A 15,000-nucleotide genomic window follows, 5' to 3' on the forward strand; every position below is an offset into this window, starting at 1 on the left:
TCTGAAGTTTCGACAGGGTCGCTGCGCGGCGATGTGTCTTGTTCATCTAGATATCGCCCGTGATATCGGATTTAGATCGGATCTGATCGCACCTTTGAATGGGGCGTGTAAAGCGGTGAAGTAGGAGCGAGAGAGCGGGCTGACACTGAGTATGAAGTTCTGGGTGCAGAAAGGAGTTTCTTATTGGATGGTGGCGGGAACCGAAGGGTTGGGTGGTGTAAAGTAGTTGTTTAGCTCTCAAAAAAAAATAACAGATTTTATGTGTTTTATGATTTTGACTTGCATGTCCAAATAATCCATTTTGCATCACTGTTTCTTTTATAATAATTTAGAGTTCCAAACAATAGTGGTCCAGGGCGAATGGGGACAGCTGTGTTAGCTTTTTTACTGCTCAATATTTGGATATTTTTGATTGTTTTCGGATAGAACAAACACAAAAGTAAATCTTTCCCAGTTCCTGAGGGGAACACCCTTGAAGAGTATCGGGGCCGGGCAGTTCCTAACTCAACTAATGTTAACATGTTAATGTTAACATTCCATAGGTCGCCTTCCTAAGGTGTCGTTGATAAGGTCCAGCTTGTGACGATGCACCTTCCCTTTACGAAGCAATCGAATCCAGAAGAGATACCATCACCAGTTGTGTTGGTCCGAGCCGGGATTTGAACCCCGATCTATGGCTTATCAGGCGGAAGCACAGAACAACAAAAATAGTGCATCGTTTCCCAAATTTCAAACTTTTAAGTGCTCTAAAACCGTTGCCCTCATTCAGACTGTAGTCCCGATTTGCCCCAGTTGACGGTTTCAAAAAATTCTTAAATCTTTATCATTACAAATATTCTTTAATCCATTCCGGCCTGATGGGTCAGACATGACCCAAAAATCAAAATTTTCTAAAGTAGCCTATATTTTTTGTATGGTCGTCAGGATCATTTTCCCATCATTTACTAAAAACAATTTTTTTTTTAAATTCAGACCTGAAAGGATAAATCACAATCATAGAAGAAAGTATCCAGATTAATAACACCGATCAACAAAATTTCTGCGCAGGCTCAACTCGAGGGGAAACATGAAGTTTGGGGTCCCCAGAAACACATAAACTTTGACTCTTCAAAAATATTTAGACAGAGCCGAATGGTTTTTCTCCAAAGTTTCTCCAACATATTGCATGCAATTTTTGCTTGTATGCAACCGCGACGAACCGCCCTAATTCTCCATACAAACATTGGAGAATTTTGAAAAATTATAAGTACTCGTGTTTCTGGGAACCCCAAACTTTATGCTTCCCCTTTAGTTGAACCTGCGCAGTAATTTTTGTCAGTGTAATTTACTGCGAATAATTAATTTAAACAACTTCAATTTTTATAAAATTAAAATGTGTTACAAACTATCACAGATATCCGGAACATCCACAATTAGTTCTCCACAATTCCACAATTAAATCCACAATTACAAACATTAGTTAACCTTCCTTCGGCATTGGGTCCTCTTCGGCTTTTTTGAAAATTAAATTCACCATTGCTTTTGCTATGTTAATGAGCCCCTAAAATAAACACGTTTCAGGCTGCAAATTATTGAAAAACACCTCTTTTTTCACATGTTCAAAAATGGAAGGGGTCGTACCGCCCCTCCGTCACGAGATATCAAAAAACGGACCTCGGATTCGTGATCAGGGACAAAAGTTACCCCTTAGGATAAAGTTTCACGCAAATCGAAGAGGGGTCGGGGCAACTTTTCCCGATTTCGTGTGAGTTGGTAGAGAATTACCCATGTATAGTATACATATTATGGTGGTTTTACGTTTGTTAGAAAATAAAAAGAAAAGTTAATCAAAACAGCAATTTTCTGATCGTTATTAGGTCTCAAAACAACCTCCTAAAATTTGGAAGCAATCATTTCAACCTTTTTAATATTTGAGTTTTTTTATTTTAATTTAGGCCGTTGCAAATATTTTTTAAAGTTCATGTCGCCCCCAAAAAAATCAAACCATCCACATTAACGACCCCCGGGTCTTTTGTGGTCTCTATTGCAAGTTTCTGCTCGAACCTAGGAGTCCGAAGGCTTGAATGGGGAGAGCACCCAAACCTCTTTCTACTCCAAGGAACCTTCCACCCCAGTGTTTGAACTGACGACCTTTGGATTGCGAGTCCAACCGCCGCCAGCGATTCCACCGGAGTAGGCTTGGTTTGGTGTGTTGTTTGTACTTATGGCATGGAGACGACTCCTACACCTGGACTGACTTAACGGCCTAACAACCAAGGCCGGGACCGACATTTTACTTCCTCATCCGATGGAAGGTTGGAGCAGATGGGAATCGAACCCAGAATCATCCGCTTACAATGCGGACAGCGTAACCATTCGGGCACGCACTGCCCCCCCCCCCCTCATGTCGCCCCCCCCCCCCCCTTCAAATTTGGTCCAAAAAATCAGCGGGCAAAAAAATATGTTTTTAAAAAAATCAAAATTTCAATGGAAATAGAAGTCTAATCAACTGAAAACAATCTAAAATGCCTTTTTCTGCATAGATGATCAGTCATTGATCATATTTAGCTTGTTTGGACTCGTTTAAACATATTTTGAACTTTTATGAAATTACAATGTACAGCATCGCAAAAACTTTTTTTTCTCGCAAAAATAAAATTTTCGTCAGTACTTAGAAATTTTGGAAATCAAAAATTGCAAAACAACTGGACAGGTGTATGATGCATTTTAAAACACTTTTTTCATTCAAATATTGACACCGTGGTCTGTAATTTTTGTCTTTTTTTATTTTTGCCCCCCCCTCCCCCCCCCCCACCCGACTTTGATTTTTTTTTGTATTAAATGGGCAATCAACTATTCAAATTTGACAAAAATGAGGTCGTAGAACTTGAATTTGATGTCTGTCTAAGTAAGGATTTAAAAAAAAAACGATTTGTTTTCCTGATTCGAATATCCAAAGTCCCCAAACAAACATTCGGATAGTTGAATTCGGATAATCGAAACTTCTGATAAGCGAGTCTGGACTGTGAATTTCTGATGAATGTTCATGCTGGTGAATGTAATTTTGACGATTAGTATAACCGAAATATCGACGCTGTAGTGCTAACTTGTCGTACGTTGCTTTTTGACGTTCCAAGAAAAACGCGTTTCAATGTTTGACATTGAATAAACAAAAACGAGAGCATGCAATGTAAACAATAATAAACACGTTTTTTTTGTTGATTATTCTGTGCATTGTCCTGACGTATGGTTGAATTTGGTTACTGGAGTCATGAGTTATTATTGAAAATGTTTACAGTAGTCGAGCTCGTTCCTGTGTCAAACGCGTTCTGACCTGAAATCCCTTTGGCCAGTTGTCGCACTTACATCAATTTTCAGGGAGTGACAAGATAGCACGACAAGATTGAAACTTTTGTCATATGAAGAGTGACAGTTTTTATTGAATATCTCAGGGATGAAATCGAATTTTGGGGATCTGTGAAGGTCAAAAGGCGAGGCATTGTGAGCTGCACAAAATGGCGTTTTAAACTCAATTTGACCCAAAATGCACGTGTGACATGTCAGCACGATGGCAACGATATTCAACACTTTCAAAAGTAAAAAAGTTACCTTTTCATAAGAAAAAAATTGTAAAGAAAGGATCCACGAGACTCCAATCAAAATCGAAACACATTATGTAACATTTCAGAACACATAAGAATATTCAGAAATTGATTCATTGTCAACTGCTCCCGCATTTGCGTCTCCTCCTCTTCACAATTGAAAATTAAATTTAAATCCCACTCTGGCTGGTGCAAATAAACAAATACTTTCCGTCTGAGCGAATCCTTTCAGCGTGCCTTCCGATGCGTGGGTGGGTGAGCCCAGGTCCTTCCCCCCCGTTATCTGGCATTATTCGCGCTGACACACACTCGCTTGTATTTATTTTTAATCTATTTTTGTTCTGGTTTATTCAATCGTAAATCTGATGCCGCTGACTCCGCTCTCGTTCCGTTCTATTGTGCAAAATGTGATGGAAATGCTCTGCAGAAAGAAAAAACTCCGGTAATAATATCCTGTACGGCGTCGAGCAGGAATGGTAGCCGCGTGAGGAGGGGGCGTCATGGATAAAGCGGAAAACGATGAATTTTCCTCGTTACCAACACCTTTTTGCCGGGGACATTGAAATTGTTACATTGTTTCTCGTTGGTGTTACGATTGGGTGATTTGTAGAATTAATGTAGATATATTCAATAAAAAGTAAAGTTCTTCTTAATTTTAACCAAACCCTTACTCATCTTGTTCAGAAAAAGAAGAGGTAGAAAAGTGTCAACAATTAATTTGGAAGCTTCAACGGTTTCGGTCCCAGGATTGAGTCCCAAAGCGGAAACTCGATCATGTCCAGCGATAGCAACAGACGTATATAACATCGCAGATATCAATAAATATTAACTCGTCCGATTAAGCTGCTCCGAAAAGACGTCCCCTCGAGATCCACGTTCCCATGTGTATCAGATTAGGAGAACTTAGAGCCACGGCTTTTAATTAATTCAAATTTTTGGGATCACCCCGTCGTACCGTTTCGGAGGAGCAGACACGATTTTCTCGAACATTATACCGTGAGAGTCCGGGCCGGCCCGGCCCGTGGAGTCTGGGAGCTGCCGGGGTTCGGGTTACACACATGTCCCATGTTTTGAATGGCTGTCGTTTTGGGTACAAAAGTGTGAACGATTTCTTGGAACGGGGGTCCCTGAGCCCGTGACGCGAATCGGTGATGATGATTCAATGTTGGGTGAGCTGAGAATGGCGGTTTTCATTGAGAAGAATAAATTTGATTTTTTTTTACTCTTTCTAGAGCAGTTACATCATTCGATTTACCGATCATATCTTGCGTAAGGCGAATCCTTGACCTTTAACCTGCTCCAAAATCTTCAATGTTTAAGTGTAACTTATACAGGAATACCTTGGAAAGTCTCGCTTATCCCCTTAAAATAGTGGAATATAAACATTTCCCGTCTTTCAAGTTCATCTCCGAGTCCTCATAATGTTTCAAATCATTTGATTCCGGCTTCAAAGTACAGATTAAGTTGGTTTGTTCAACGGGTGTCAAATTATTGGGGTTTTAGTGTACTTGCAATTCTTCAAACGAATACCTGTCCTAACAGCTCTTCTTTCTTCTCTGCCACAGCATCCCGCATGTCCAACTCGCACGTGACCTCACCGCAGGTGTGCCGACCGCACCACTTTCACGGGCCCCTCTCGTGGCTCAGCGATCCGACGGCGACCGCGTCAACGTCTCTGACCAAACCTGCCATCGCGTCCAGCAGCGGCGTGTCGTGGGGCAGTCCGTTCGCCTGTCCCCAGGACCCGCAGGACAAGCTTAGCCAGGCCATGGCCATGGGCGTCTCCGGCGGAAGTGGTCAACTGGGTGCGGCTGCGGCCGCCGGTCAGCTGCTCGGCGGAGGTAGCAGTAGTGGCTTCTCGTTTCCTCCGACCCCGCCCAAGGACTCAACGCCGGACTCGGTACATACCGGGCCTACCGAGTACCAGGCCACGATCAACGCCTTCATGCAGCATCAGGCCCAGGTGACGTCCAACAGCTTGGCGGCCCAGCAGGCGGCCGCCGTTGCCGCCCAAGATAGCTGCATTCTGGACGTGAAGCCGTGCTTGACGGGGAACGGGTCCCTCGGAGGGTCGGGACTTACGGGGAGTAGTCACAGTGGTGGTGGTGGGAGTGGAGGGACAGGGTCTAGTGGAAGTGTTGCCAGTGTTGGCGGTGGTGGTGCAAACGGGAGTGGTTCCAGCGGTTCCAGCAACGGACAGAACCAGCCAAAGCAGCGGGAAGGTACGACCTTGAACGGTTCTGTGATCGGTTCTGCTAGTAGTGGTAACAACAGTGCACTGTTTGATTCGTCCGGCCACGGGTCGTACGGTGGCCATACGACGGGATACGATACGACGGCGGCCAGCTATGGTAGCAGCTATGGCCATCACCAGCAAAGCGGTTCGTTTCATCCAAACGTTTCAAGGGCGACCTCCGGTATGACCGGAGGGGGTGGGTCGCACATGAAGTCGGCGTCGTCGCAGATGATGTCGACGAGGACCAAGGCTCGGACCACTGCCGGTAAGATATGGACACGCGTGTGGGTTTTATGGTTTTGTTATTGTTTGGAAATGATTTGATTTTGTTTCAGTTTTTTTGTTAGCTTTATGTTTCACACCACAATGCTTATTCTGGGTTCTTGGGATAAGATGATGTACCCCAAAAAATCATGACACTGCCGTTGACGTCGTCTACGCACCTCTGTACAGAATTCTATATTAACACTTGTAGCACCAACGGGGTCAAAACTTACGCGAAGCACTAAGGGGGTCAAAAAGTGGAAAAGCAACTTCAACCGGCTGTATTTCGACGAAAACTCAACCGATCTGGGTGATTCTTGTTGCAATCGATCCGGAAGGATGTCAAAAATCACCTCCAATAAGGTTGATCCAAATCAGATGCGTCTACCCAAAGTAACAATGAAAAAGTAATTTCCAACTTTTTTTTCCAAAGGTTTTTTGACCCCGTTGGGGCTACAAGTGTTAAGTAATCATCAAAACAAACAAATCTAAAAATATATTTTATCAGGTAGCTTTTTGAACAACCAACTCTGATTTCGCCTTCTTGAGATTTAGCGACAAGAGTCTCAATATGGTAGCAGCCCACTCATATTTAGCAAACTTCTCTAAATTAAAACTCTCTCGAGCCAACTGAAATCAGACCCTCTTTACAACTTGCAGTTCATAATCTGCGATCATCTACGAGTTAAACCGCACATACACGGCCCATAAAAGTGTAAAACATCGATCGGTTAGATAACAGGAAGCTCATCATCACCCTCTTCCCCCTCCCCAACCACCAAACCCCCTTCAGAACAATGTTCAAACTTTGTTGCACCACCACGGCCCACCACCCACCACCCAGACTGCACCAGAACCTGCACCGACTGGGAAGTTACACAACCCAGGAAATGTATCATCATCGTCGTCATCAGCCGCGGCACCGCTCGCAAAAACATCGCACCAGATTTGAACACACGGGGCCTGCGAATCGTTGTTTATTGTTTTATGATTGCGCACTACTAGAGGCACTAGCACCCTCTAGCACTAGCACTAGTACAGCGTGCAATCTAAATGTGCAAAAAAAATTGGCGAAGCGTACCTACTCAAATAGTTGAGAGGGGTTTTTTTATGGCATTTGGGCAGCTGGCAACACCCCTTCGTTCTACCTCAGTATTAGCAACAACAAAAAAATTGACGAGAAAAATTAAACAATAAAAGTGAATATTAGTGCAGCAGTTTGCATTGTGCATTCCGGCTCCGTGCCCAATAAAAAGCTTCAACTGGGTGCTTTATATAACGCACCCCGAGGGTCCCACTTTTTGCCACCTTTTTCTAAAGGTGGAAATGCTTAGAACTTGGCTAGTTTTTCCAAGGTTTCACGGTTCTGTAATAGGTCTTGAATCGCTGCAAGGGATGCACCATTTGAACGTTCCTTGCTCAGCTATTGCGTCAAAAAAAAAATTACAATCATCCTACAAATTTTGAACAGTTGAGAGATCATTCAATGATCGCAAAATTCTAGAAAATTGATGATTGAACATAGTTATTAGGGTGTAACAAAAATGACGGGCATTCAGGGGTTTGTTCCGTTGGGCATACTGAGCCCAAATCCCAAATATGAACTTGACGTAACAGGAGCTGGCGCTTTGCTTTTGAATTTTAAATGGGATTTAACCCAAAACAATTTTTTTTTAAAATGTCAATTTTTGGGGCACTGAAGCGTTTATTTTCAACATCACTGGCGTGTAGGCCAGATTCTTGCGCATCATTAGGTACATATAAAATTGAAGTTTGGAGCACCCTAGAGCTCGGTAAAGACCTTCAAAGTTTGGCATTTCATTCACTGACAATTTTATTACCATTTTGAGTAATTTTAAGGCGGAAGTACAAAAGAAATCAGAACACTTTTAAGCCGTTGCAAATATGTTTTAATGTTTTGTCCCTCGACTCTGACCAAAGGGCAACAAAATAAAAAATCTAAAAATTTAAATTACAAGCCATGGTATTCACATTTTAATGATAAAAGAGTTTTGAAATGCATTTTACACCTGCCCAGTTGTATTACAATCATTTGTTTTCAAAATATCTATGTTCAGCCGAAAAAAAAACTTTTTGCACTACTATGCAACGGACTTTCACAAAAATTCAAAATTTGTTAGGTCGATCCCAGGCATGCTAAATATGATTTTAAACGCAGGAAAATACATTTCAATTTGTTTTCAGTTGATAAGATTTCAAATTCCATTAAAATTTGGAAGTTTAAAAAAAATATTATTTTATCCCCTGTTTTTTCGGAACGATTTTGAAGGGGTGGGGGGGCGACAAAACCTTTAAAAAATATTTGCAATGGCCTAACTTGAATAATTTAAGATTCAAATAATTTTGTTTCTTTAATATGTTATTGACCTACCTGGTTCTCCTTTTATGAATATTTGATATTTTTTAAGATTCCCAGAAATTTTCATGAAATTTAACGATTTGGTTTGATGATCCCCGTGGAAATTGGAAATCTGAAACCTTTTACAGTCCAGACTCGATTATCCGAAGGTCTCAAAGAAAATTGTCTTATTTTTGAATGACGAGCTTTAGTATAACCCAAAAACAACTCTTAAGAGATTTAGAATTTTTAAAATACAAGATGGCGAACTTGATATTGAAAGTAAGAAAATGAAAAAATATGAAAAAAAAATGTTCGTGATTCGATTATTCGAAGTCCCATTCAAACCTTACGATATTCCAAAAACAGTTTTAGAGGCAATGTCTGTTATTTTAACATTTGCCTTTCAATGAAATTTTAACATTTTTCACGTCCAATGAAATTTCCGTGAAATTTGAGCGTGAAAATCACTAAGCCTATTTAGGACATTGAACAGCTCTGTAACAATTCTTGATATCGTAAAATTCTTTATTTAAAAAAGGGTGCTATTAAAACATGGACATTTTTAATCAAAAAATGGGATTAGATTCCGATTGAGCGATATGAAATTTCACCAGAAGCACTTTGGTTTCAGAATCATCAAAACTTTTTTCTGTTTGTCTTTGTTAATAGTCAACGACAATTTGCTTTCAAAATTCTCCTTTTCTGAAAGCTTCATAAAGATTTACTGAAAATGCTAAACAGTATTTTAAAATAGGACAATCAAGTGGTGGCCGAAACTTCGAGTAGCCGGTGCCCTCAAGGAAAGTTACCATACCATACGATTCCCGGCAATAATGTCAAACTTCATGGTATCATTAAAATTGACATTTCAACAGTAGTGGACAATCATTAAAATTGTGTAACAAAGAATTGTGCAAAGTTCTTCGCCATTTTGGTCATGTGTAGCATAACTGAAGGTACCTTTTTTATTTTAAGTGATTTTGTTTGTTAAGGATTTTTAGTATATAATATCTTTATAAAATTAATTATAACAAGTTTTAGCTAAATTATTACTTAAATACACAATTTTCCTTTATTTTTAAAGTTAAAGGAAAAGGGTCCACTAATACAAATTTTAGTTTATCGGTTTACTATAGGGAATCGGATTTTGGATCAAATTTCAGATATTCCTGGTTTTATTTAGGTGAATTAAATTTTACTGGGACTACGCGGAAAAATATTTTCCATGAACACTCTCTGTTCGATATTGCATGGACCGTCGAGAGCGGAAGGTATCAAATTATAGAACGGAAAAATTAAAGCATGCTTTTGGAGGGACTGAAAAATTCAGGGACAGATGGAACTATATTGATATCTAGAAGATCGACAGCCAGAGAGTCAATTGTAGTTCAGAATGTAACTATAAATTTGTCCTTTTCATAACAGTGCTGTCAGTAGTTCTATTTTGAGCATGAATTTACATTTTTGTTGTTATTGTTATTTCATTAATTTCTGGCAACTATAACCTTCGTGGTCATTCGATGCCTTAACAGACATTTTTATTTGTTATCTAAAATTCTAAGATAAGAAAAAAACGCCCGCGGTTACGTTCTATTGAAAAGATCCCTTAGAAGTGATGAAGTTCAACCTACCCTAGCTTTTAATTTGCTAGCCCTTGCTGCACAAAATACGACCGATTGTGATGGTACCACGTCCAAGCTCTGTGCGAACCTAGTGGACCCCAACCGATCCGTTCCACCAAAGAGGTTCCACCCTCAATACCAAACCATTTTCCTACATATGGAAGATATGCACGCTGAAAGCAGAAATAATTTACATTGCAAACCCTTGCTTCTTCTTCTTTCTTTTACCTCATTTCGCCGGACCCAAAACAGTCGCCGGGGCCGATCTAATTTCTTTATGTTTCCACCCTGAACCCCTCCGCTTCTACAAACGGCCTGGAGGTGGCCGAAACCCACCCACCACCACCCACTGAATGGGCAACGATTGGTGAACACAATAAAGAAGTCATGTGCAGGTTGGCTTCCTCCTCCCCGATCGGATCTACCTGCTCAAGGAGACTGTTTTTGCTGCAGTTTTGCTCTCATTACTTATGCATTAGGTTTTATGGGTGTGTTATGTAGTGAAGTGCATTTGGAGGCTGGAAAAAGAAGAAGACTTTTACTGTTAAAAGCAGTAACAACAAACAACAATGGCCACATCAATAACAAAACAAGCCTGCAGGGGTGGAAAGTTAGTAAAGAATCGGGGTTGGATTTATTTTTCAATTTGATTCTTCACAAGTTTGCTCTTGTGTTAAGTGTTAAGTGTTACGAGTTAAGTGTTGAGTGTTAAGTGTTAAGTGTTAAGTGTTAAGTGTTAATTGTAAAGTGTTAAGCGTTACGGGTTAAGTGTTGAGTGTTAAGTGTTAAGTGTTAAGTGTTAAGTGTTAAGTGTTAAGTGTCAAGTGTCAAGTGTTAAGTGTTAAGTGTTAAGTGTTAAGTGTTTAGTGTTTAGTGTTAAGTGTTAAGTGTTAAGTGTTAAGTGTTAAGTGTTAAGTGTTAAGTGTTAAGTGTTAAGTGCTAAGTGTTAAGTGTTAAGTGTTAAGTGTTTAGTGTTAAGTGTTAAGTGTTAAGTGTTATTTGTTAAGTGTTAAGCGTTACGGGTTAAGTGTTAAGGGTTAAGTGTTAAGGGTTAAATGTTAAGTGTTGAACTTCCAAAGTTAAATATTAAGATTTTCTCGTTTGGCACTTATAATTGTTTCTCAGCTTTCAAATCTCAGAGCACAAAACAAAAACCTTTTCTGATTGAGCTTTTTCACTTTAATTAAAAATCTCTAACCTACAAACATCGTTCAACTGCACACAACAACCCGAAAAATGTTTAACAATCTTGTTCAGTCTTTCCCGGGCCAGCAGCCCATCAGCGCCACCAAACAACAATCAGCTTCAAGTGGACGTCTGGAGGGTCCTTGCCGGCGCTCTTGGCCGAACGGTACTTGGCTACCGTGAGGTTCGCTGCTGGTCCAACCGAATTACGTAACCCTGTCGGGGTCTACCTGACTTTCGTAGCTTGTATGTTTTTGTTTTGGCCTGAAAACAAGAGTTTGTTTCTTTTTTTCGAGAGGAAAGCCATGATTGCTCTTTAAATTCAACTGCACACTCTCGGGAGCCGGCCCCGAATGGTTGAAGGAGCTGACAGGAAGAAAGTTGGACACGTTGAGAGGGCTCTTTAAGTTTTCTGCAGAGGTGCCGACAAAAGTGAGCAGAAGCTCAGCCTGATGGGCTCTTGTACAGCTGCCAAACAGTGGCAGTTGGAAGCTTGAAGAGGAAGCTACTGTTTTCGAGTCGTTCAGAAATTTTTGCGAAACTACCTGCTGTTGATGAAGAAAATAAAATGAATTTCATCAAACATCAACTTTAATATTTGCGAAAAGAACCTATTTTTAGCTTATCGCTCCTTTTTTCATCCTATCACTAAACTTTCGTAATTTTTTACTTATTTTTTGTCACTTCAATAGAAGGTTCATGAATTTCTCACACATTATCCAATAATGTCAGTAGCTTCAATCGGCATACTTGCAAATAAGCTGCAGGCATCTAACGAGCAAATTCCACGCAAATTTAGCTTCACGATGCCTCCCATAGTTGGTTGGGGCAAGGTCACGATGGTGTGTGTTTGTACGTTCTTCCAATTTGCGAACAATTAAAAGTAATAACGTTTTCCAGTTTCAGTTTTTTTTTCGCACACTAAAAAGCTCAGTCAGTCTGTCAGTAAGGCGGTATGAATGACGACGAAGCGTGAATAAACAAACAATACACGTGTATTGTGGCGTCCGACACGAGGAAGTGGGTGGTCGTTGAAGGGTGAAGTTATTAGATATTCAATGGCATTTTATTTATTTTTTGCTGCAAATGATTTGTTATTTGATTGGCTATTTTCTTACTGCTTACTTCTTACTTCTTACTTCTTACTTCTTACTTCTTACTTCTTACTTCTTACTTCTTACTTCTTACTTCTTACTTCTTACTTCTTACTTCTTACTTCTTACTTCTTACTTCTTACTTCTTACTTCTTACTTCTTACTTCTTACTTCTTACTTCTTACTTCTTACGTCTTACTTCTTACTTCTTACTTCTTACTTCTTACTTCTTACTTCTTACTTCTTACTTCTTACTTCTTACTTCTTACTTCTTACTTCTTACTTCTTACTTCTTACTTCTTACTTCTTACTTCTTACTTCTTACTTCTTACTTCTTACTTCTTACTTCTTACTTCTTACTTCTAACTTCTTACTTCTTACTTCTTACTTCTTACTTCTTACTTCTTACTTCTTACTTCTTACTTCTTACTTCTTACTTCTTAATTCTTACTTCTTACTTCTTACTTCTTACTTCTTACTTCTTACTTCTTACTTCTTACTTCTTACTTCTTACTTCTTACTTCTTACTTCTTACTTCTTACTTCTTACTTCTTACTTCTTACTTCTTACTTCTTACTTCTTACTTCTTACTTCTTACTTCTTACTTCTTACTTCTTACTTCTTTCTTCTTACTTCTTCTGTTTTTCTGTTGTTCTGTTTTTCTTTTTTTCTGTTTTTTTCTGTTTTTCTGTTTTACTGTTTTTTTTGTAATTCTGTTTATCTGTATTTCTGTTTTTCTGTTTTGCTGTTTTTTTTTTTGTTTTTCTGTTTTTCTGTTTTTTTTTTAATATTATATTTTTCTGTTTTTCTATAATTCTGTTTTTCTGTTTTTTTTTCTGTATTTCTGTTTTTTTGATTTTTTGTTTTTCTGTATTTCTGTGTTTTTCTATTTTTTCCTGTGTTTCTGTTTTTCTGTTTTTCTGTTTTTCTGTTTTTCTGTTTTTCTGTTTTTCTGTTTTTCTGTTTTTCTGTTTTTCTGTTTTTCTGTTTTTCTGTTTTTCTGTTTTTCTGTTTTTCTGTTTTTCTGTTTTACTGTTTTACTGTTTTATTGTTTTACTGTTTTCAATTTTTCTATTTTTTTTTCTATTTTTCTATTTTTCTATTTTTCTATTTTTCTATTTTTCTATTTTTCTATTTTTCTATTTTTCTATTTTTCTATTTTTCTATTTTTCTATTTTTCTATTTTTCTATTTTTCTATTTTTCTATTTTTCTATTTTTCTATTTTTCTATTTTTCTATTTTTCTATTTTTCTATTTTTCTATTTTTCTATTTTTCTATTTTTCTATTTTTCTATTTTTCTATTTTTCTATTTTTCTATTTTTCTATTTTTCTATTTTTCTATTTTTCTATTTTTCTATTTTTCTATTTTTCTATTTTTCTATTTTTCTATTTTTCTATTTTTCTGTTTTTCTGTTTTTCTGTTTTTCTGTTTTTCTGTTTTTCTGTTTTTCTGTTTTTCTGTTTTTCTGTTTTTCTGTTTTTCTGTTTTTCTGTTTTTCTGTTTTTCTGTTTTTCTGTTTTTCTGTTTTTCTGTTTTTCTGTTTTTCTGTTTTTCTTTTTTTCTGTTTTTCTGTTTTTCTGTTTTTCTGTTTTTCTGTTTTTCTGTTTTTCTGTTTTTCTGTTTTTCTGTTTTTCTGTTTTTCTGTTTTTCTGTTTTTCTGTTTTTCTGTTTTTCTGTTTTTCTGTTTTTCTGTTTTTCTGTTTTTCTGTTTTTCTGTTTTTCTTTTTTTCTGTTTTTCTGTTTTTCTGTTTTTCTGTTTTTCTGTTTTTCTGTTTTTCTGTTTTTCTGTTTTTCTGTTTTTCTGTTTTTCTGTTTTTCTGTTTTTCTGTTTTTCTGTTTTTCTGTTTTTCTGTTTTTCTGTTTTTCTATTTTTCTATTTTTCTATTTTTCTATTTTTCTATTTTTCTATTTTTCTATTTTTCTATTTTTCTATTTTTCTATTTTTCTATTTTTCTATTTTTCTATTTTTCTATTTTTCTATTTTTCTATTCATCTATTTTTCTATTTTTCTATTTTTCTATTTTTCTATTTTTCTATTTTTCTATTTTTCTATTTTTCTATTTTTCTATTTTTCTATTTTTCTATTTTTCTTTTATTTCTTTTTTTCTTTTTTTCTATTTTTCTATTTTTCTTATTTTTCTATTTTTCTATTTTTCTATTTTTCTATTTTTCTATTTTTCTATTTTTCTATTTTTCTATTTTTCTATTTTTCTATTTTTCTATTTTTCTATTTTTCTATTTTTCTATTTTTTCTTTTTTTTTCTATTTTTCTTTTTTTCTATTTTTCTATTTTTCTATTTTTCTATTTTTCTATTTTTCTATTTTTCTATTTTTCTATTTTTCTATTTTTCTATTTTTCTATTTTTCTATTTTTTTATTTTTCTATTTTTCTTTTATTTCTTTTTTTCTTTTTTTCTATTTTTCTATTTTGCTTATTTTTCTATTTTTCTATTTTTCTATTTTTCTGTTTTTCTATTTTTCTATTTTTCTATTTTTCTATTTTTCTATTTTTCTGTTTTTCTATTTTTCTGTTTTTCAGTTGTTCTGTTTTTCTGTTTTTCTGTTTTTCTGTTTTTTCTGTTTTTTCTGTTTTTTCTGTTTTTTCTGTTTTTCTGTTTTTTCTGTTTTTTCTGTTTTTTCTGTTTTTTCTGTTT

At 37.0% G+C, this 15,000-nt stretch overlaps 1 protein-coding gene across 3 annotated transcripts in view; it reads left to right on the forward strand.

Annotated features, from left to right (window-relative positions):
* Positions 1 to 15,000, forward strand: part of LOC120426396 (GATA-binding factor C-like) — a 227,657-nt gene that overhangs the window by 177,809 nt on the left and 34,848 nt on the right. Inside the window, exon 3 of one of the 3 annotated variants that reach the window (XM_039591152.2) lies at positions 5,147 to 5,803. In XM_039591152.2, the coding sequence (XP_039447086.1) occupies positions 5,147 to 5,803 (657 nt within the window). Of the gene's footprint in view, positions 1 to 5,146; positions 6,083 to 15,000 lie in introns of all 3 variants that reach the window. The other 2 variants (XM_039591151.2, XM_039591150.2) reach the window with 2 other exon arrangements.

The sequence above is a fragment of the Culex pipiens genome, chromosome 1 (assembly GCF_016801865.2).
Source record: "Culex pipiens pallens isolate TS chromosome 1, TS_CPP_V2, whole genome shotgun sequence".
NCBI lineage: Eukaryota > Metazoa > Arthropoda > Insecta > Diptera > Culicidae > Culex > Culex pipiens.